A 24,335-nucleotide genomic window follows, 5' to 3' on the forward strand; every position below is an offset into this window, starting at 1 on the left:
ACTCTCCAGGATCCTTTTTAAGCCAAACACAGGAAGCAATCAATTAAGTAAGTTTTTCATTCCTATCCAGCTAAACTAGTAACGTTAGGTTTCAGTTGAAAAGCTTGAATTTATTTGCAAGAAGCAGTAAAAGGTGATGACAACGCTTGAAGGCAAGACTCAGCACATTACCCTCCGGTGGTTACAGGTAGCCTCTCCTCTGCGTATCCGTATGTACTACCGACACCTCTAACTGGAAACCTTCCCACGAGACGGTCACAGAACTTATTCCTTTGGAACATGAGTAAGTTATTACAAGATGATTGCATACATATATATACACGTATGACACATCACTCTGACTTTTGCCACTTGTTTTCCCACAATCTGCTGTAACATCAACTGGATCTTTTTATTTTGCAGGTACAGGGTAATACTGTCCAAAAAAAGCATATCAAATAGTTACTATAAGAAATTTCTCTACCCAGAGAAAGAAAAACATTTCAAAAGAAGGATTAATAGTTCAATTAAATAGAAGAGGGTTGGACTGCTAGACTTGATTCACTTCTAGTTTTACATTCAAAATGGAAATATCAGGACACTGCAATTTATTACAAAACAGTTTTCTAAAGAGTATACAGAACATCAAACCCCCACTCATTTTTCCTGGCTACTTTTCTTTCAGACCTCAACAACACCTTCCAATGACATACCATGCCGTCTTGCATATTTTACAATATTTATACCACACATTATTAGCATTCTATATTCCAAATTTCACGTGGACTAATGCAAGCACATTGAACAAGAGGCACCTAGGAAATTACTCTTTTTTACTTCAAAGCAGTTGTGCAAAAAATACACAAATTTTAGAAGTACACTATCTTTCAACATTATTTGAAAGAGCACCTCAAATATATATAGGCTGCCATTACATAGTAATATGTATTTACTTATAGCTATTGCTCTCAAGTTGAAATCATTACACAGCTTTTCCAATGAATTAAGATCATTTGAAAATCATGGTTGTCATATGATGTTACTAGCACTGTAACATTGATCCCATTTTTAAAGCACACAAAAAAATGCCAGTACCACCTTACAAAACCCAAACATACTATTAAGAACCTTTACAGAAAATGTTTTGTAACACGGATTCCAGTTCAGCAAGTGTTTGTGCTCCAAGTGACTTTATATATATATGAATGATCCTATTTGACTCAATGGGATTACTCATATGCAAAAAGTTACTTCAGAGGCAACGCATCATTTAAATTTCATAAGGAAGATGAGGTAATTAAACAACTGTCAGTAAAGGCCTTTCTGTGGCAAATTGATATAATAAAAAGTTTAAAACAGATGTATCAGAATTCTAGTTAACAAAGTCTTACACACTATGAAATGTATATTATATACTATTAATGGTGCCCTGAAAAAAAAAATCTCTAAAGAATAGTTAAATGTATTTTTCATACGAAAGATTTCTAAATCCAGAGTTGTGCTTAACAGTGGCAAAATTCAGTCTCACTGATGAATGACTTCGTAATTTTATTTTTATTTTCTTGCTCATATTTTTATGTGTGTATGTATATATCTTATACTCAATAGCAAAACATCTCTGTTTGTTCTGGTTTGCCACGATTTACACCTAAGTAAAATAACAACGTAACAGAAATTAGAACTTGGCACCATTAACACTACTGATGCATTCACCTTGTCCTCAACCACATTGTCTCCTAGACACAATAAAGGTGTAGGCAAAGATTTATCCTGCCAATAAGATATAGTTATAGGTCCCATGAAGATTACTGACACTGAAGTACCAAATATGTACTGGCCTTGGACTTAGCAGATAACATGCCAGTTTTGAGACACATTCAAGTTGACAATAAATCACTATCACAGTTCCAATAACAGGAAAAAATACCTTAGAGGAATTTCTGTGTTAAAACATTCCACTTTTGAGTTAGCTATTAAATGGTAATAATCATAATGGACTAGGCAGTAGGGTTTTTTGTGGCTGAAATGTGCAGACATTTACTACAAGGTTATTTTTTTTAAACTTCTGTGATTTTCAATTGCATGGTATTTTCCCCTTAAATCAATTTTGCATTCCAAAGGGAAAAAAAACCACAACTCAAAACAAAAGAAGTTTTAGTAGCAATCTTATTATTAATTTTACTTATTTTCTATATCTGCACATGCAAACACTTCCACAGCCTCCATAACACCTTCCTTTTGTGCATACAAAAAAGCAATAGTTATGGGTTACAGAAAGCTAGAGAGAGCAAGGTGCACTAGTTCAGTACTGCTTAATAAATTGTAGATGTATGGGGTTTTTTTCTCCCTTTCAGAACTATCTCAATATTTGTCACCAGAAATTCCTGAGAAGTTTGTTAAAAGGGCACCCATTTCTCAGGGTGTATAGGTTATAACTATTTTTTTCAAGCACCCTTTTGAACTTATTTCAATTTTCTGTTTTTGATGATAGTCATGCTGACAACTTTTTTTGGTCCATCAAATTCTGTAGTACAATTACATGAATTTACTTTTAATAAATTACCATCTTTGCATATATCAGTCAAACCATGAAGACTAAACACTTGCAAATAAAATGCATTATTAATTTAATTGTCACAGCCTATTTAGCTAGCTTCTATTAGTATTTGCTATAATATGCAATGTATCAGAGGGCAGAATCAAATTCAAAACATGAAGAATAAACTGATTATATTGTCCTAGAGAAATTAAAAAATAGCAAGCTTGCAAAATTATAATCAAGGCATTAATGTTTTAAATAGGTAAGGAAACTACATAACTTTATTTGTAATATGTTTATACCCAAAATAATGGTTTAACATGCTGAAGAAGGATTTCGTTGGTTCCTAAAGCCATTAAAAGTCATCACACTCTCTCACAACAGGAAGGGAAAGGTGGAAAGGAAAGCAACGGTGGTTTGGTATTTTCTGCCCTAGATCACATGGCTTAAACATCCACATCACCAGTGAGGGACTACTACTAGAAAATTACATTGTTGTTGTGGCTCTGCCACTACTATTTGATGCTGCCCTACATTAACCTGAAGCGCCAGCTAGAAAGTCTTGCAGATACGAAATACTCAAAAAATGGATGAAGGAATTTCAAAAGAAGAGAGTACGAAGTCACTCGAATATCACTTGTTTATGCTGGCCTGGGGGTGAAGCTTCCGCAGCCTGCGCTAGCAGATGGGGCAGGGAGGTTGCAGGCCTGAGCTGGGTTCTCTGCTCCGCCGGCAGCCGGGGCTGCAAGGGCTCGGAACCTGCCAAGGGGCGGCAGGGCAGGGGAGGGACCCTTCTCCTCCTCCTCCTCCTCCTCCTCGCGCCATGCTGGCAGGCCAGCCAGAAAGCCTTTAAGGAATACGGGAAGAAACGGGGAAAAATGGAAACGGCCAGAAGGCTTTCGGAAGAAACACGCAAACAAAAGCCAGCGACAACCGATTTAGATTATAGCATCCTGCTTGTTTAGGAATTCGTTTCAAGATGATGATCGCTAAAAATATGCCTCTCAGGCTAAAGATACTATATTTGGAAATCTATTGTACGTATCCTTTATTGTGCACATATTCACTAGGGTAACACAAGTTATCTCTATGTTGTATTTATGATGATTATACAGTAAGTACCTCCCTTGTAAAAGAACATATTGGTATTGAATGCTTCCAGTTACAAAATAAGCCACCAGAGCAAAACATTTTTCGTAATTGTTGTGCTATGACAAAAGATAACCAGCATAAACTTTAACACGATATCTGCTTTGATGAAATTGTAATTGTTGTTTTGATGCATCATTCCATATTTTAGATGAAATAAAGTATCTCAAAACTCTTTAAATAACCATGCGTTAGGGAAATTCTGGTTAAGCACTTTGTAGAGGAAATATCATTAAAAATATAAGCACCACTTCAACAGGTGTTTAGTCAAACGTAAGGTGTATATGGTGTGTTAATTTAAAACTCTACTCTTTGGTCACTCAGTGATTTAAATGCGACAAACTTGTGAGGAAAGGGTCTAATAGATGACCATTTCCAGTGTCTTTAACAAGAAATGAACACAACCCAGAAAGAGTTCTGCAGCATTCTCCTACAACTCCTAGCTATCATTTATTTTCCCCTTCTTTCATATCAAAACCAGAAAATACTGTTTATTTATGAAAGCCTACACCGGAAGAATGAGTCACAAGGCAGTAATACCTGAAACAGTATCAAGTATCCAGCAATGAACCCTGCAGGTACAATACCTCCATCTACCCAAACTGAAAGAGTTTATGCAACCTTTTGGCTATCCAAAACTCATCACGTTTCTAGTTACCCCAAAAAGTCAAGGAAATAGCAATAGCTATGCTACAATGTGTCTAATAAATCTGAGGCAAAATCTGTTTACCTGCAAATAAAGTGCCATTTACTTTCTAAACACAGTTACATTTTAAACCACAAAAAAACCAAACTGCTTGGAAAAAAGTTTGAAAATAAGTAACTCTACACAGATTGAAAAAATAAATTAATTCGTTTTAAAAACAGTCAAAACACCAGATCTCTATTCCTGCCCAAGAACACTGAGAAAACTTTTTTTTTTTTTTTTTTTTTTTTTTTACTCCTCTGTGGCTTTGACTTCAGTGATCAACATAAATCTTGGAAAGCTATTTTATAAACCTATGAGCATCAAGGCCAGCAAGAGAAGAAAAAAAAAAAATTGTACTTGGAGGGGCAGTTACAACTATGGAAATTTTGAGAAAATAGTATCATCTGTCAAAAAAATGCCCAAAAAGGTGCAAATCCTAAACCTTTTACATAGAATTGCTTTCTAGACCAATTTTTTTATTGACATCCACAGACATGTCATAAGCACCACGGTAGCAGAGCACTTAAGCATGTTAGCTCCCTCTGTAGTTGGAGTTGAGCCTAAAGTCCAGGTGACTTCATTTTGGGTAAGCCAAATATTCCAGATAAGATCTCCACATATTGTATAAGGTAAAATGAGAAAGAATTTTAAAGTAGTTTACCTTTCTTTGGGTGTGCCAACTCCATGTTTGCCCAGTAAATGAGTATTCAAATGCTTCTTCATCACAAACGCCACCCTACCAAACAAACAGAAAACCCAGGAAGATTATTTTTTTATTCATACTTTTTTTAAAAAAAAATACACTATTTTTCTGTTTTGAGCATGTACTTGAGCATATTTTATTAAAGGTGGACTTTTAAAAACCCCTGCTAGACTACGATTTAAATCCAGAACTCCATTCTGTAACGACAGGTTTTCTTCAGACTGCACTCACTTGGCTATTTCTCTTATGAGTAAAAAATCACAACCATACATCACTGGTCAAACAACAGAATACCTGTTTCTGCTTCCCTTTGCAAATTAGAACATCTCATACAATATACTGATAATACACTCTATTTTACCTAAATAATATTTTCTCACATTATAAACTAATACAGTTTTAGTTACACCTTTGAATTTATTTAAGCGTAACGGGCCCATACTGCAACCCTTGTTCATACAAGTAGTTCCATTATTTTTAATGAGTAACACAAAAATACAGCAAGATCAGATGCTTTAATCACTGCTTATGTCTGGTCAGACTTCATTGTATTAATTATTTAAAGAGATATACACAGAAACAAATTAATAACCTTAGTTATTTTACAGCCTTGTGAAAAAAAGGATGGAAAAGGTGAAGCATGTGGTCTTGAATGCACTTTGAGCAGGAATATTGTTCAAACTGGCAAGACATTCAAAGCATCAATAGCAGCAACAAAATATACACAACTTGGCATTATGTTTCTACCAAACAAAACACAGATAATTTATTTTAATTTTGGTGACATACGTAATGAAACAGATAGGAGCCTATCAAGTACCATTCTTCTGCTGATAAGACTATAACATCAATTTAATTACATCACGTGACTGCTTCAAACAATTTAGATATCAGACTGAACCTTCAAACTAAAATGGTTCTCTCGATAAGCAAAAATTTTACTGCTGCAACTTTCAGTGTGAAAAGGGCTTGCAAACATTTTTGTTAATTATGTATTACAGCTGTCCTTCATAAAGTTAATTACTAATAGCTGAAAGGCAATAGACTGTATTTGCATATGTACATGAAAGGCATGACATATGCAAAAATATGATTTTAATTAGCATTCTATGATATGAAGGGCTACAAATCAAACTGGCATGTTATAAGATTTTTAACATTAAACGCTGAATTCATCTGGACGTGTTTGCAGTAATGGACAATGGAAGGACTGTAAAACACTAGCACTATGGGGTATAAGAGCCACAAAAGCCAAGAGACAGTACTTTTCCTTTAAAAATATGTTAATGTAGCTTCTCCATGTCTGATCTACTTTGGGCACTTTCACATTATTACAAAGAATCTCTCTTGTGCATCCCTTAAGGTGTAAGAATATAATTCTGTCTTATTTAAATGATAGCAATTTCCTTATTTTTTTACAAAAAAAGACATTAAAAAAATATCTTAAATACTTTTCTCTACACAAAATATAAGTATGGCACCATAATCATTACAACCGTGAATAATCTATGACACCATTACCATCATTACTATGCAAGTGTCATCAGAATTACTGTACATAGGAAAAATAATTGTAACAAAAAAAAGTGTTCTAATAACAGCACAAGGTATTCAGAACGTACTGCCCTTGCTTTTCAGCAGAAATACTAACCATTTCCACACAGCTGTGAAAGGTACCAGATTTTAATTTATTAATACTTGTATTTCCTGTTACAAACCTCATTCTTCCCCTTCTCTGAAAGAAAAATAAACCAAAGACATGACTGTGAAAGGGCAATGTGCAATCAAAGTTGTAAAGGCATACTTTGCTATTTACATGGAAGATAAAGACCCCAACCAGCTACATAGTATTTCTAGGGAAGTTGGTTGTTTGGGGTTTGAGTTTTGGGTTTTTTTCCTTCTGAGCCTGTGTACTTGAAGCTTCCAAACAAAAGCTGAACATTTCTTATACTGCACAACTGCAGGGGGTACAGACAGACATACCTTTCTGCAAAATCAAAGACAAAGGCCTTGTTAATAATGTGAAGCAATTAATCTCGCATTAGCTGTCTCCTCTCTGTTGTATCTAGGTTCTGAGTAACCATTTTGCTGCTGTTACACAGCACAAATAAAATGAAGACTGACTCAGTAAGTGCCTCAGCACCTACTAGCATTTTAAGCTTTTTAGTGTAAGGCTTGAAGACTTAAGACTTGAAGACAGCAGAATGCTTCCGTGCAAGCCTGGAGTGCTCAGCATAGCTCATGAACAGCTTCCTACTTTACAGAATCAGGCCTTAAAAATAAAAGCAAAGTTGTTATTTTCATAAGAAATTGAGAATGAGATAAAAAAATATTACCAGAGTCAGCCGTTATTGAAACAAAAGAATTTTCTTCCTTCGAATTGCTGCAAAGTCTAAACATCTTGGTTTGGATGCTGAGTTTGAGGACAAGCTAAAAAACCACACCCACCCCCACCCCCCCCCCAAAAAAAAAAACCCACACAAAAATCCAAACCAACCAAACCCCACACACACTCCCCACCCCACCCCCCCCAAGTGTGGGAACTATTTGTTTATGTTTACTAAATATTGCAGGTGATTTTAAGAGAGAGGTGGTAGCGGTGTTTGCTGGCTTTACAAAACAAACACAAAAAGTGTTTTCAGTACATTCAGTAACTCCAGGTTTCTAAGCAATTACTGTTTTAGTGGTCAAAACTATTGGTTTTGCTTATGCTATTTACCTCTGCTGAGGTAAATCAGTTATTCCTAAGATACTGCCAGAACTGAATAGACAGACATGACTTTGCCTTGGTGTTTTGAAACGAATCTTAAGGGAAGTCTGGCTGGCACCAGTAAGGACTCAAGGAGCAAATGCTTTCAAGATATGTTGCTCTAATACATCTTCAAATCAAAGGAAATCTTTCCATCAGCTGCAGTAAGCACCAATTCAATGAAGTAAGCTTCATTGAATTTCTCATTTCTTATTTATTTATTTCTAGTGGAAATAGAAATATTCAAATTAACTGGTAGAAATTAACTAGTTTCAGAAACACATCAAAAGGGAGTAGGAAAAACCTGTAATTGCCATACTCTACTGTTTCCAATACACACAAGGCAGGCCAGACTAGAGGCCTGGAACCAGTTTTACAAACTCCGATCTGGACATACTCATCCCCAACCCACATGAAGACAGAAGTCACAGCCCAGCTGCTCTCCTGAGGGTCACATCTCAAAAGGCAGAAACACCTAGCCTATACATCCAAGCCATGGTCACTAGCAGTTCCCTCCATTCATTAGGAAGACTGCTCCTAGAAGTCTCCTCTTGCAGTGAGTAAAGGTAAGTAGGTAGGATTTCATTTGCTTGCAGTGGCATTTTGTTGGTTTAACTTTTTTAGTGGTTTTTCAACTACTCTGGCTCCAAACTAGCAACATCCTCCATCTTACACTCCCTATGTTCAAACCTCAGGATAAATTAAAGACAGGTTGAAAAATGACACAGAGCTTTAGAATAGCATCCATGCTCCCCACGGACAATTTTTTGCACATAAACTATAAATAAAAATAACTTTCAATCGGAAATACATGAGTACCTTTCCCAAAATAAGTTCGCAGAATATTCTGTTTTCAGTTTAGAAGAGTTGTGGCTTTGTAGGAACGTGTCCACTCATATTCCATGGCAGTCTTCAAACAGTACTTGGACTCACTCTGAGAATGTCTGTAACTGATTTAGGAGCCTCTACAGACTTGTCTTCAGTTATAAAAGCATATTTTAATGTACAAAAGAAAGGGACTTCTAATTCTGGGAATAAAGAAACATATTGGACAATCTTTACTCTCACTTTTTATTCTAGTGTAATACAAGTTCTTCAGCATGTACAATGTTTATCATCGCAGTACCCAAGGAATATGAATAATCTCACGTATTGTCTGTTCTCTCATTTTCTCTGCAGGGAGAGAGTTGGGCTCTGTGAAGTATCTTCTTTTAAGAGGGCAAAAGAGTCTAGGTTTTATTATGTTTTGAATCTTTTTGGTTTTAATATGTGTATCTTTGTGTTAGTGAAAAACCAAGTTAACCCCCCCCACCACACATACACACACACCCCCCAACCAAAACAAGCATTCTGGACCATAAAGTCATGAAATCTGTTATCTCCTATGTGGAAGTGCTCAGCCTTGGCCTAGTTCCAGGGAAGGAGCTACATCTTACCCCTACCAGAAAGTCACTTGAAGTTATGTCAACAGACCAGTCATCTTGTAACTGCACATAACTGCTGAGGAGGAACAGCACAAGAATTTATTTTTGTGGGACTCTACAAACAAGGTATCCAGCAGTTGAAGAGCAATTTTAAATCACTTCTCAGAGGATACATTGCTCTCTGGAACTGCTCTTGGAGAATTTATCTTACAGACAACAATGTTTGACGACAGCAGAAAAGTCCAGGAGAATAACAATGAATATCTACCCTTTATTCATATTCTCAATATCCTTTACATCTCCTTTAAACTGTCCAGAACCTCTTTATACAGGAATTTAACCCTGAAAATACAGGTAAGCTATTACATGACATGTGCAGGCCCCAAGTACACAGAATGCTTTAAAATGCTCCTTGAAAGCCTTTTTAAAACAAACAAACAAAACAAAAAAAACAAACCACACCACAACACCCACAAACAAAACCAAAAAAAAAAAGCAGAATAGAATGCTATTTTTAAATTATTAGTATTTAGTACTTGGTTTTATCATAGGTTTCAGGCACTCAGAAAGGATAGAATGGTTTACCATTTTGGATAAATCACCTGGGAGATCTGACAGCTTCAAGGAATAATAAGAAAAAGGATCTCTTAAACTTTTATACACCATCACAGATATGAGGAAATAATGTATTATCCTGTCTGCATCAGTTTTTGTTTTCCATGATCTGTGCTTGAATTCCTGTCCTTGTATCTTCACCTGAGGCAAGAAACCAGAAAATCAAGGCAAGCTGCATGGATCATGCCAAGACAGGGGACAGCACGTTCAGGCAAGTAAACAACAGCATGGGCTCAATAGTTCTTATTACCTGAATGAAGTGCTCTTATTCTTTACTATGTCTTGAAATACACTGCAAACCCTAATTGTTTGTAGTTGAATGAGTGGTTCACGTGGATTCATGCCAACAGGGTTATCAATTAGTAAAAGAAAGAAATAGTGCAGTTTCTCAAGGAATATCATGACCTACATGCATTTCGGAATGTTCAATAAAACTTGTATATGTAATTACAGTTTTTTGCATGTACTTTAGATTTGTACATGTTCTACACATAAAAGTAGAACTTCATATATTCAGATCAGGACTTAGTCAAATAGTACATGAACAGTCCATATGAACTTGAAAAACTATGTTTTCAAGGTGTCAAAAATTATATAAAAAGTTGCTACCCAAATCTCATCTCTCTGTCACAATTTTGTATTCAGCAGGTCAGCTTCAGGAACAAGACCGTAGAGGAAAACACAGAACTGCCCAGAAAGCAATGGTTTTCTATGAACAAGTAATCTTTTTCTCCATGCATCAAAAGTCTAAATTCCTGGGAATTTCTTCAAGTCCATCATTCGTGGACGTTTGCTGATTCTGAAGGGTCCAGACTGGGGCACTGATAACTCTCTTGCATGACTGCGCGCAAGGGACTCAATTTAAAAGAAAGTATCTGGCAGGGCAGAGTCTGGTATGGAAGATATCCAGTAGTCTGAAAGGCTTCATGCCCTTTGTGACAAGATGTCAGGTTCAAGTAAATATCTGGCAGGGCGAAGCCTAGTGTGGAAAACATCCAAATATCTGAAAAACTTCATGCCCTCTGTGACAGGACGTCAAGTCCTAGAACCCTGCATAGGAAAGCTGGGGTTTTCTGCTGACTCATTTAGCAGCAAAATGAAGCAGGTCTTATTACTTCCAGCTAACAGTTACAGCTATTCTTCTTAAGTTTAGGAAAAAAAAAAAATCAATAACATTTCAGAAGGTTAACAAGCCACCTGTAATCACCCAGTCTGTGACGCTGAGAGCCCTGTGACGCAGCGCCTTATACTCCCTGCTGACCCCATGTGTTCAAGAACAATACGGCTATTTTATGCTCCACCCTCACTAACACAATTAAACTGGAAAGTAAAACGCATACATTTGGCATATGTGGCTCCTTCATCATCTTCAAGTGTGAGAAACTTGGCAGACTGGAAAATACAACCTTTTTCTCTTGAGAACAGAAACCAAAAGAGGTAAAATGAGGACAACTTTGCCATCACTAACAAGACAAGAACCATAGTACCACAGCAAGAATATCATGGTAAATCGTGGAACCTGAAGACTAACATAAGTTTTAAATTTCTGAGAATTATTAGCCCTTCTGCCTTAAGTTTGAAGGTGGGTTTTTTGGTTGTTAGTTTTTTTGTTTGGTTGGGGTTTTTTAACTTAACAATCTTCCACACAACAATCAGGTATATTTCTTAATTATTTATTAACTTTTCAGCTTTTCCATGGAGATGTTTTGTTGCTGAAGTTCAAAACCCAACATTTTCAAAAATTAATTTTATGTCAATATGAAAGCATCGGTGCAACAGACTAAAGCCTTCCCTTCTAAAAATACCTCGTCTCATTTTTACTGTTACTCGTAATGAGCGAGCAATGAAGTCAAGGTGGCCAATGAAAAAGTGAAGGGAAAAAACAACTTATACTAGTGGAACACCTGTACACAGCTTGCACCCAAGATAGACTTGAGTATCACAGCAGCTACTGTTCCTGACTTGCTTTGAACAGGATGACAGACAACAGGATTGTCAATGTGCTGTTCAATGACCTGCATCAATCTCAAAAATAATTTACTGCTATATCAGACAGATCATTATGGATGAGTTGCGCACTATCAATCAATCGACTATGTTGTTCCTGCATATTCCTGCATCTATCAACCAGAAGAGAGAGACATCCCTCAAAATATTCTTGTTGCTTTCTGCCACCAATCTGTGTCCCTCAAGATGTGAAAGAATTATTAGCCACATGGCCATAAAAATAGTAGCAATAAGCACAATTATCTCCTTTTACATATTCTGGCAGAAGAGACCTGGGTACAAAGGGAGAGCAAACTAAATAAACCAGAAAACATCCTCTACTATTCCACTCAAGCTCACTTGGAGAGATCTTGCCATCCAAAGTTGCAGAGTCCTCTCGCCATCCCTCTTTTAAGAGATGTATGTTATAATGTAAACCATCCAGGACAGAAATTGTCTGTCATCGTAAGGACTGTGGCAAAAGAGGAATACACTGGCAGTATTTACATTATTTCATCCCCCACGAGGGAACTCACTTATTTGTTATTGCGTGCCTCACCTGAAGTTATGTAACTGAAATCAGAAAGGTTTCCTGTAGGTTAGCTATAGGTCCATCCTGAATTTTATTGGTTTGGGGGTTTTGTGGTGGGTTTTCTTTAAATACAAAAAGTACCCTTCAACAGCAGATGCAGGAATAAGCCAAGTCCAGATAGTGATAACTGTTATTAACATAAAGGTGAGAGGAAACTTAAGAGTGGAACTGACAACTTTTAGATTTGGAGATAAAATAAAAAGCAGCTCACATGGCATACAGTAAATACGGTACTGTTTATGTGCACTGACAACAGCTTCCAGAGACCACACACTTTGCCTCCTTAAAGGAGGGAGGAAGCCATTGCACTGTTTAGCACGTAACTCTCTGCTGAAAATGGGACTTAGTTACTTCAAGAGAATCTTACCGTGTGGCTGAAAGCATATAGGCTGGATTGCACAATTAAACACTACTGCATGGCCAAATATTTCAGTAAATGATGCAACATCATACTATACATAAGAAATATAGTTTGGACCATATAAAACACCGCCAATACACTTTCAGATGTGCATGCATAAAAAGTGACAGAACAGGGCCCAAAGCATTATCCATTTCACAATACCATAATAAACTACACCAGAAGATCGTGTCTGCTCTTTCAAGCCATAACAGCATGCAAATCAAGGGAAATACTAGTCAGCTTAAAGTGACTTAGTAGAGGATTTCTCTGAAAACAAGTGGGTCTTTTCTTACAGTACTCTATGACATCTTAAATGAACAACAGAGAGTTTGAAGTGGTGGCATCTTCTTAGAGCCACCACCCTCCAAACCTCAGGAATTAGGAAGACTACAAAATTCACAACAAAATATCATTTATGATTAAATTAAAAATTAATAACCAGTGAAACAGGTCAGACCAAAAAAAACCCAAATAAAATGCAATCAATTTTAGGAAATGCATACCTTTTAATTCTCACCAAACACCTATGCTTAGAAATGAAACTGGTGAAATGAAACATGCACCATTACTATAACAAAATACTTCAACATTATGCTGCTGGGTATTCTTCTCAAACAAATAAAATGTAATAAAATATTTTTTGTTTTAAACTTGAATTTTCCTACTGAAAATTGATCTACTGTCCATCTAAATATCCACAATTCTGTCAGAGTCAAATAAAACATTGGCTAGTAAAAAACTGAAATAAACAGGCGATTGTTTATTATACAGTATATTGCTAAATTGATAGGTAAGTAAACAAATGGCTCTCTACTTATTTTGTTTGCTTAATGAGCATACCAAAAATAGCTGAACAGTGGCAAAAAGTTTAAAGTCAGAAGGTGTTCACTCTGTCAGGAAATCACCTTACAAATACATGAGAAAATTAGTACCGCTACAAGAAATGTTTGTTTCAATATTCAGAGGAGTTAATGAATGTTAAGTGATAATGGTAGACAGCAGCAGTATGTAATTACATTTCTAAATACACCTTACCAAATCACTTCTAAACTAAAAAAAAAATAAAAAAAATCACATGTTCTATTAATTTTCATTGGTTATGAAACATCTGTAACTGTCACCTCTAACAGGTGTTCAGTAATCTAACAGCTGCACAAAGTACTAAAAAAAAAAAGAAAAAAAGACAGAATCGCAATGTGCTTTCTTTAGCACCACTATCAACCTCTCGGACTATTACGATGCAAACCTCTTTGCCTCAATTCTGAAATGCAACCTTAGGCTCAGTGTTGGCAGTGTCTTGCATCTAGAAGAGGCTACCATCAACATCCAGGAACATACCACCACCAGAGAACATACTTGTTATGCTAAATGAGGCTGCAGGAATGCTTTAAATTGTGCTTATAGCTGTAAGCCTTCATTTATGTGATCCAAAACAGCACCTACCAGCCTTGCCACTGAGAAATTGCTTACGTCCTCTCTTTTCTCACCATATGTACATCCAACATTCCCATAACTCTAGTCCCCACCTTTTCCACTCCCTCCCTTTCTTCAGACATTGGCCTGTCTCCCTACTCGTGACCCAGTCTATCTCCTAGCATGCTCAGGACTTCAGATACAGAATTTGATGCAGTAGGCATCAGTTCCACATATCATCATCTTGTATCTGGAAAGAGACAGCAGTATGAACGGACTAACGTTTGAAGTGGGAAGTTCTTCCAAGTAGACTCAATCTTTTGGGAAAGTCATGGGAACCACATCTCTAAGTGCCCTGAGAGGAGTTTTTAAATATCTGACTTTCTGCAGACAGTTTGTACAGAGCTTCCCAGCTATTCTAAGGAGCAAAGTCTATGTATGTTGTAAGTGTAAGAAACAGCCTGCAAGACTATCTCAAAATAAGGATGCTTCAATGAGTTTCTACTTAAAAGCAGAACGAATAGAGCCAAGCATACTTAATTTTAATCTTTTGTTGTTTTTGAATAAAAAGACACTTTTGATGTTGTAGCTTCTTCCTAACTGCTCAGAAATTGCACTGAGGACTGAGTTACCAGGTTTTATGCAGAGCTTCTACAGGAAGAGCTATCTTGAGAGCAAAATCCTCATCATCAAAAGAATCTACTCTTGCCTGTCTTTAAAGGAAATCAAAACAAATCTAAAGATAGTTGATTGTGGGCTAGAAAACATATAGGGCCTGGAGTAACAGTGCCACCATATATAACTCAGTCAATTCAGCAGCTACAGTGCCTGCGGTCTTCTGCAAAGTTGTGAGGTACGAAGAAAGAAATGAGATGAATAAATTGGTCACTATCTGATGACTGAACTGCTCAGAAGTCATACACAATCAGAAGGCACACACAATTTTTATTGACAATTTACCCACAATTTGAAAGCGCTGCTGGTGATAGATGGTGGCTGGAGCTAAGGCTCTGCAGTCTGCTTGATCTGTGAGAGTAGTGAGAATCTTGCCCTAGGTCTTCACTTGACATAGAAAAGCAAGTGCTGGTTGATTTGTTTATTCCTGAGACTTCAATTCAGCTGTAAAACATATCCTTTTTGCCTTACAACCAGGCATTCTACAAGACTGTTTGACTTAAGGTAGAAAGCAAAATACTACAGAATATCTGTTTGCCAAAGTAGCTGCAACTGCATAAAAATAGTAAAACTATGACAGCAGGACCTAATGTGTAACCATTAGAAGTACCATCCACATGGATGAACTTTTAACAACAGTCTGGTCAAATCAGAACAGACTGGTTCCAGCTGAGGAAAAAAGAAGGTAATCCTTTGGATTAGATTGGTTTCCGGCCATAAAAATGCATCTGGTACTTGTATACACATAAACATGTTTGCAGCATTGGGCGGGGGGGGGGGGCAGGGAGGGTAGGACACCCACCTTGGTTCTGTCTGGCTTTCCTTGTCCAAGGGTTCTCAAGCCCAGCCATTGCTACCTCAGAGACTAAGAACCACCAAACACTGTGCCATCAGGCCAACCATACTGTATGCCTAACACTTGGCTAGTATCTTTGATTAACGTTTGATTTTTCATTGTTAAAAGACATCTTCATTAGTCACGGAGCATAAATAAAAGCTCAGAGTTTTCAATCTCGAGTGGCATCTTAATGTCTCCAGATATTCCCATCTCAGCCACCCCCAACTCTCCCCAAAAGCTGAGAGTTGCAACAACTTCAGCCAGCCTCCTCCTCCTTCAGTGGTAGGAGAAGGAAGAAAGTAACAGGGACTGTTAGAGGAAACCATGATATGCTGAACTCTTATGCACTCTACAAATACTACAGATCTACAAAACTCTCTCAAATTATGGCACTGAACATAGAGTGTACAGATGATATTAAGAACAGCATGGAAGTCTATTCAAATGAGAGTTCCAGGTGGTAACAGTGGCATTAGTCCACTTGTCCCATGAGAGACTTAGTAGGAGAATTATTAGTCACTAAAGCTGCTAAGCACAGTCTGGTGTTTCTTAGGTTTGCCTTTGATGTCCAGCAGGACCCACTTCAGACACAGAAGTCCAAAGCCAGGACTGCAGGGATTAATAATCACCTGAGATACAATTGTTATTGAAGCAATAAAGACAATAAACCCCCTCCCCCTGAATTTGGAAGGATATTTTGCACAAAAAAATCCATTCTTGCAGTCCAGTATGGATATTGCATGCAGTAGGTATGAAGACTGTTACCAGTCTGGGAAAACCAAAGGAATATAGATCAGACAAATTAGTACAGTCATAAAGATGATATCTGTGACACAGCAGAAGATATTCTCTGGCAAAGAAAATTCCAATCCCAGCCAGCAGTTAAGATTAACTCTGACCATTTCTGGCCACAAAACAAGCATGAGGGAGATGGGAACTACATAGGTGCCCAATGGAATTAAGAAAAAAAACATCTTTGATCTCAAGGGCCTAGATATACTTACTCACACATATTGAGTGTACATATGAACAAACAAGTGAAGGAGAAATCAGTTTTGTTGCAAAGAAAAGCTCATGGCACGTTATCTAAAAAAGAAAGGAGAATTGATAAATTACCTGAAAAGATGCAATAAAAGGAATTCAGCTTTTTCTGAGCTCGCCAAACAAGTTTCTGAGGTACGTTACTACCAGGATAAATTACAGAACTTCAGTTTTTACGTATAAAGCGACAACCTGGTCCTATAAAGAGACATAAACCACGTCTCTTTAAGAAAAACTATTTTCAGTCTCAGTGTCTTTCTGAAATGAAGCTACAATTAAAGGGTTTTTCCTTTTCTGATCTTTGCTGTTGTTGCAACCACAACCCCATAAAGCCTTATCTCAAGTGCTAGCATGAAGTGATGGGATCCTATAGATCCACTTTCAGTAGGAGGGGAACCTCACAGCAAAGGCGACACAGGTACCAACACACATGGTGGGACTCCATTTTATTCAGTATTGCATCACATTTTATTTTTTTTTAATGAGTGTATTCCTGTTAGAGCACTGAAATTCAATAAATATGTTCACAACTGAGGCGTGTGTACACAAAAACACCTATGTGTCCAAATAACCACCTGAAAACACCATATTTCCCAGCGGCTGCTCACAGCTATGGAACAGGGCACGCAAGCACCAACACAGAACTCTCTGCTTAGCTTTGTAACACGTTACAAATAAAATGGCTCTCACTTTGGAACAAATGCAGCTCCCCACTGTTTGACCCGTGAGACCCACAGGGCTCACTGCATTCTACGCATCAGAAGGGCTGAGTCGCCCTGGGATGGTTTTCAGAAGAGAAAGGCCTCAAATTTTAGGCAGTTAACATTATGCTCCGCAAAGATTAAATACATACAAAATGCTTTCTCACTTGTTATAAACAGAAATAACCAAACAAAAAAATGAAATCTTTCTTTACAATTTCTCAGATTAGCAGAACCCCCAAAACCATTACTTATGACGTGAAATGCCTACCTGGACAGACATGGAGACAGAAATAGTCTCATCAGTGCGCAACTTCTATAGTACTGAATAGTAGGCAATGTTACGTGCAACACATAGCCGAATAGAGGGATGGAATTGATTTTATGAAGAGTTACAAACAAAATAGTCCAAAATATTAACCAATAAACACATGCCTGGGTGGAAACGTCCTATTATAAAATTACTCTAAAGATCCTCAAACTGTTCAGGGGAGAAAAAAGTCCAATTTTCCACATAACCTGCGAGCGCAGAGTTTTCTGATAATAAGATCCAAGGAACCTGTAAACCCAAGGCTCTAATTTTCTTATGGTGACTGTGTAATATTTTGCAAAGTAAAATTGACTGAGATGGAAGCTATTTTGCATGGTACAGTGGCGATGGCTAACAAATGAGAGTTTTGTGGGCTGAATGTTAGTCCCCTGCCTCATCTGCCACCCCTAATGACAGCAGCCACCTGCTGTTTTATTGTCACAGCTGGAGCCGGTTCACACTCCTTGGTGCTGAGCTCTGCCCATGAGCGCCAAGCTCTCGCCTCGCCTCATTACTTTGATGAACTTTTTATGGTCAGCACCCATGAAGACCTCATCTAGGACTATACAACCTAGATCGGCTTCAGGGAGTGCTTCCAGCTAGCATGAGGTGATAATACACAGTGACACCACGGCTGCTACTGCCTGTCACTTAGTCAAGTTACTGTACTATACTTGTGGCTCTACAGGGCCCTCAACAGGTAAAACACCATGAAATTCTCCTATATAATAAAGTTCACTCCCTCTTTTTCACGTTGCAATACAGAGATCATATCCTACTAGCAAAATTTAGCTTTTCAAAGATAGATATTAGAATAAAAAAAAAAATGTATCGTGCTGTTTACTGCATATAACTACAGACAAGAAATTTCTACATTCCCTAGATATAAACCTGCTGCCTTTCTAAAAAAAGATTCTGGCATTAAAGAAAACAACCATGAAAACCATATTATGGCTTGATTAACACCACCAAATAGGAAAAAAAGAAAAAAGAATTACATGCATTTTACAAGAGGACCGTTTTTAAGTTAAAGAACAGGAAGCACAGAAACAAAAATCAAGCCAGTCAAATCAAATTACCCAAATGAATCACCAGTGGAGAATGATATATACTACTCCCACCCCCCAAAAGACCCTTCACACTTATACATTTATTAGATATGATAATATATCAAATCAAGATAACAATGAAGCAAAGCCTTTTACATCTTTTTATTTAATCAGAACAGTCTGTTACTATTTCTGCTAATTTAAAAGCAAATATAATCATCCTCTCCTCTTCAAAATTTTTTTCTACTAACAAACACTCCAAATCTCCTGAGCCTGTACACAATTTCAAACTTTATCAGAAATTTTTTTATTGACGCATTTAGAGCAGACTGTTTTATGCTTGATCACTGAAATTTAACCCCAGGTTTACTTTCAGCAGCAGAATAATTTTTTTGGTGTCAACAGAGCTTTACATTTGCCCATATTTACATATATCATTAAGATTAATATATATGCTATTAATAATAATTTCATTAACATTCTGAAATCATCAAATAACATTTTGACTTTTGAATGGCTGTAGGCTATTATAAGCCTAAAAACCAGAACATTTTCAGTATTCATTGTGTAGCAATCCAGCTGATCAGTTTTGACAAATTCATGCAATGTTATAAGCCATTAAACTTAATTTAGTTTCATTTAAAAATTCCACCTAAAAATAAAAAGCAACTGTCTTTTTTGTACAGACAGTACAATTTCCAATAAGTACCAGCTCCAAGGATCCTCCAGAAAGAAACTGTTGGTTGTTTGTTTTTTTTAATTTTATCAAAATGTTTTTAAATTTATCATAAATAGAGTTTCTGAAATAATATTTTTAAGACCACTGACCTAGCAAGAGTTGAACATATCTAATGTGGTATGGTGCAATTTAGCTCCTCTTGAAGAGGGACAGTGCTGCAGATACCCTGCGCTTCACATAAGACCCCTAGGACAGGTGGAACCTTAAAAATGTTGCTGAGCACAGACATTATCCTACATTTCTGAGAATTTACTTACACAATCCCTTCTTTATTAGCACTTTTAAAATGCGACCTAAACTGTAGTTGAACAGCCAGAAAAATATAATGATTCAACAAAGGTTTCCATTCTGCCAAAAACTGAGCACCTCCCACACAGTCCTGAAAAGTGTTCAAGAGAACTGGAAGACAGACAGAACCTTGTGTAACCAGGGCCTAAAATGTATGACCAATCCCATTAAATATAAACGACACCAATTTCTCTACCAATGCAATTTCAACGAGCACTTGTCTTCTGCACAAGTTCAACAAGAGAATTTCTTATGAAGCACAGTGACATATTGATCACATCCTTTGGGGAGTCCAACAACAGAAGGAAAAATTGCTTTTAGAAGACAAAGGAATTCCCTTCTTTTGACTAGATGACATATCTGTCAAACGCATGATATTTAGGACTTGTTTTGTACCCTTAAAAATAAAGTATCAAACATGCAGCTTGATCAGTGCAGGGTAAGACATTATGAAATGGCCAAACTGCCTCAGTGGAACAATCAATGGTTTCAATAGAACAGTCTCATAATGGTGCTGGTAATTAAATAACAATGTCTGAGAGATTTTTTACTTTTTTTTTTTGAAACAGTGCATCAGCCATGGTATGCCTATTGCATGCTTTGTGATATGACACACAATTCATCTAAAAAGTTTCTCTTTTATCAATCTCTAATCCACAACAAAACTCTAAAGCCACAATAAGATAGGTATTTATTCTCCTTTTATAAAGGAATTTGTTAAAGGATGCACAGCTATCCACATTAGCTGTATTTGCTCACTGCTGTACAAGAAGTAGCCTGCATGCATGTATAAATATTTGGTAATATTCTTCCTTTGCAACACTGTGTTGCCTTGGCATTATGACTGTATTTTAGAGTTGTATTCTAAAATGTAACTTCAATTTACCCAGCGCTTACAGTTCACTGGTCTGTAATTCTTAATATCCCTCTATTTTCTACCAATATTAATTTTAGACACTATTATTTAAAGTTCATTTTCCATACCCTTTCAATTGTGATTTTTTTTCAATGTGACAACAAATGTCAGTGTCATTTCTGATGGTGACTTTTACTGCAGTAAGAGAAAAAAAACCAACAAACTTTTAAAAGAGAAGCTATCAGAAAATCATCAGAGAGTAACAACTTGTGGTCAGTATCAAGATGAGCTGCATGTGAACAGAAAGTCTGGAGGTGACAGGATCTGTATCCAATTACTAATCCCCTGAGCCGTTCAGCCCCCTGAACAATAAATTTCTATAAGCTGATCCCTTAACCCATTACCAGCTGGTCATGCTACTGCATTCCAACAGTAACAACAAAAAGGGAAACACCTTACATTTTCTATTTAAATCTCTACAATACAGAATAGTCATGTTGGAAAGTCCCCAGACCTCTTCTGTCATCTACTACATAGAAGTTTTCAAAATGGATCCTACAAAAATAGGAATAGGTATATGAAATTATTTGGCTTAACATAAATATTCTGTCTTCTGTACTTACTCCAAGCAAAGAAGCTCTCAATGTACATATTTTTCCTTGTACTGAACAAAAATACACGTCAATCTTAAAAAATGGCTAAACCTCTATGCCTGCTATTAAAGGAGAAGATATTCATATGAAGGGTATCAGAGACATTGCTGAGGAATTGTTCACCCTTTAAAAAAATATTATCTCTGTAATGCTGCCAGTGCCAGTTGGGCAATTAGCCAATTAAGTGTGAATAAGATGTGCCAAGAAGCTATTTTATTTTTGCCTCGGAATATTTGTGTATCTGTGAGCTGGTGTGTGTTTATGTTCACGCATCGGTGGAATCTGGTTGTTCATGCCAGGTTTTCTTATCACACTTTTCTGCCTCTTTGAGCTTGCACATTCCTGCAATACAAAATGGACACGTGTCTGCTGATAATGTCAACATACTTACGTTCACAAGGAGAGATTTTGTGTAACTAGAACTAAAGCAGCCTTTTCTGTGTTCATTACCTGACCCTGTCTGCTTACACTATACTAGAAGAGCCACTCATGGGAAGGACTCCAATACTGCAAGCACCTCTAGAAGATGTTAAAAGACAACAGATGTGGAAGAAATTAGCATCTGATTACAATATCCCTGGCTAAATACTCTCCTACAAACCCCATTTTTACAAGTTACCTGAAGGAAATTCTCACTTGTCACAGCAGACCAAGTTCAATGGGGTGCTGAGAGCATCCTGTTATCTCTTTAATTTAGATCTCACTATGCTTTAGACTGCTGTACATCCATCTAGGAAATTCCACTTGGAAATATGAGTAGGTACAAAATACATCTAATGCACTCTGACTAGGGCTACTGCCTAGAAAGCCTGAAGACATAACCAGATTTCTATCTCCTTGTCCAGAGTAAAAAAAAATTTTTTTTTTTTTTTTTTGGGGGGGGGGGGGGGGCCACACAGGGCAGACCCACCAACTGCAAGCCTTTATCTTAATTCAATAGCAAAAGTACAATCACTCCAAATAAGGATCCTCCAACAGTTTTGATATAGTTATTCAAACTTAAAACCAATGCAAGATATACACAATTTACAGATCAAAACTGAACAGTGGCAAGTACAAACAGAAGTATGAAAAACCCCTTTCATAACACTTCAGAATACAGATATTACCTGGCATTGAAGCTACCTTCTTGAATACCTATTAGAGAACTTCACAAATCTTAAGGGTACCAACAACTCATTCAGAATTTACCATTGCTTACGCTAAAAAGACATCCTACCTTTCAAGAAATGTATTTCAACAGTCCTGATGAAAATGAGTATATTTTGTAAAAGTAAGTACATTTAAGGCTAGTGAAAGTAATTACCTATTATTACTGCCTGTAATCAGGGGTTAAGGAGGAAGGTTAGGTACAAGTTAGTAAACATGGCACTGATAACAAACTTCAAACTCATAGCTATCAAGTCTCTTTTATCACAGCATTACATAAATGAAGCACGTGAATGACAAACGTTCTTACGCGGGGATTCACAGCCAAGACTGCCATTTTTCCTAATAAATCCCACCAGTCTGGCGAAGAGGAATGCTGTACTTAGCTACAGCACCAGTTAACCCCTACATTTGTCAGAACACGCAACAATTGCTGTGCCTAAGGATGAAGCTGGTCCAGCAATACCCCACTACACACTGAAGAGCCAGTTCATGCTTGGTGACTGTGTTTGTCGCATCCCCAGAACCTGCCTGCAGGAGGGCCAGTGTTACCACTCAGGAACTTCACCTGAGCAGGGTTGTTTTACTAAATGCTATCAACTTCTCCATGGATGCCCTCAGCCGGAGATGTTTAGAAATGGGATGCACACCACCTCACTCTTCCCTTTTCTGGGACACAGCTCTGAGCAGAGAGGGGACCAACACCACCTACACATCTTTGCCCTTGCTTTTCATACAGTCTGTGCCAAAGGGGAAGAAGGGCTAGCATGCATTCACTGACAGAAGTGAGCAAGCAAATTCTTTCAAGTTTTTTTCATTTAAATCTAATTTAAAATAGAATTCCCTTTTTAAGCATTCTTCTTATATTTTGCTATCTACGTCTATAGCTCTTACATTTGTGGTTGCCAAAAATTTCTGCTCTGTCTTATCACTTTAAGCAGAACACAGCATTTCTTCTTACCTTTTTGTAGCTGCATCACTAAAAATGGGATTATAAAACATTCAGAAATGTTGTATTTCATTCCAGCAACAAGTTGAATTAAACTGAATATTCATTTTTAAAAGATTTTTAAAAGATTTTAGAAGATTTGATATTTTTGTTTCCAATCTATCTCTAATTTAATGCAAACCTACTTCCTCTGAAGAAGAGAGCAAACAAGTATTGGTTTCACTATAGTACATATGATCTAGATACCAAGGTCTAATCATAACATATTTATCACCATCTAGCATTTGGCTTGTATATGATGTCCACAGGCACTTGTAGTGATAGCTGTCAAACTGCATTCTATTTCTGGCATAAATGAGCATAACAACAAAGACAAGAAATGGAGTGCAGTATAGAGTAACAACACAGCCTGGAATTTAGCCCATAGTAAAGAAACAGTCAAATTCATTATTGACCTCAATGATGGAGGTTCATGCTTACAGTGGCAGAATATTTCAGAAGTCACCAAGCTTCATGGGGTTTGTTACTACTAAAGGTGCTAAAAATTGTTTTAGAAATACAGTATCCTTCTCCCTTCCTTTCTCTTTCACCTTATCAGAGATCAGAAAATCTCAGTCAAGCCATGCATGTTCCTGGAGAAGGTGGTCTAAAAGGACATGACCTACCCTCCTCAGATTTCAATTGCTTGTTCCGGTGCTATTTAAGCACAAGCATATTTCAAGTATTCTATGTATTCTCTCAATCTTACTTAGTGGGAAACCATGATTCTCAGATGCAAAGATGAATTTCTTGTCAACCCTTACAAATGCTATCAGTGATAAAGATGAGGTAGTTTTAGTGGCTGGGG

At 37.1% G+C, this 24,335-nt stretch overlaps 1 protein-coding gene across 2 annotated transcripts in view; it reads right to left on the reverse strand.

The window, feature by feature from the left end:
• Positions 1-24,335, reverse strand: part of ZNF407 (zinc finger protein 407) — a 356,342-nt gene that overhangs the window by 207,895 nt on the left and 124,112 nt on the right. For both annotated transcript variants that reach the window (XM_075022872.1, XM_075022873.1), the window contains exon 4: positions 5,017-5,091. In XM_075022872.1, the coding sequence (XP_074878973.1) occupies positions 5,017-5,091 (75 nt within the window). The remainder of the gene's footprint in view (positions 1-5,016; positions 5,092-24,335) is intronic.

The sequence above is a fragment of the Buteo buteo genome, chromosome 3 (genome assembly GCF_964188355.1).
Source record: "Buteo buteo chromosome 3, bButBut1.hap1.1, whole genome shotgun sequence".
NCBI classification, from domain to species: domain Eukaryota; kingdom Metazoa; phylum Chordata; class Aves; order Accipitriformes; family Accipitridae; genus Buteo; species Buteo buteo.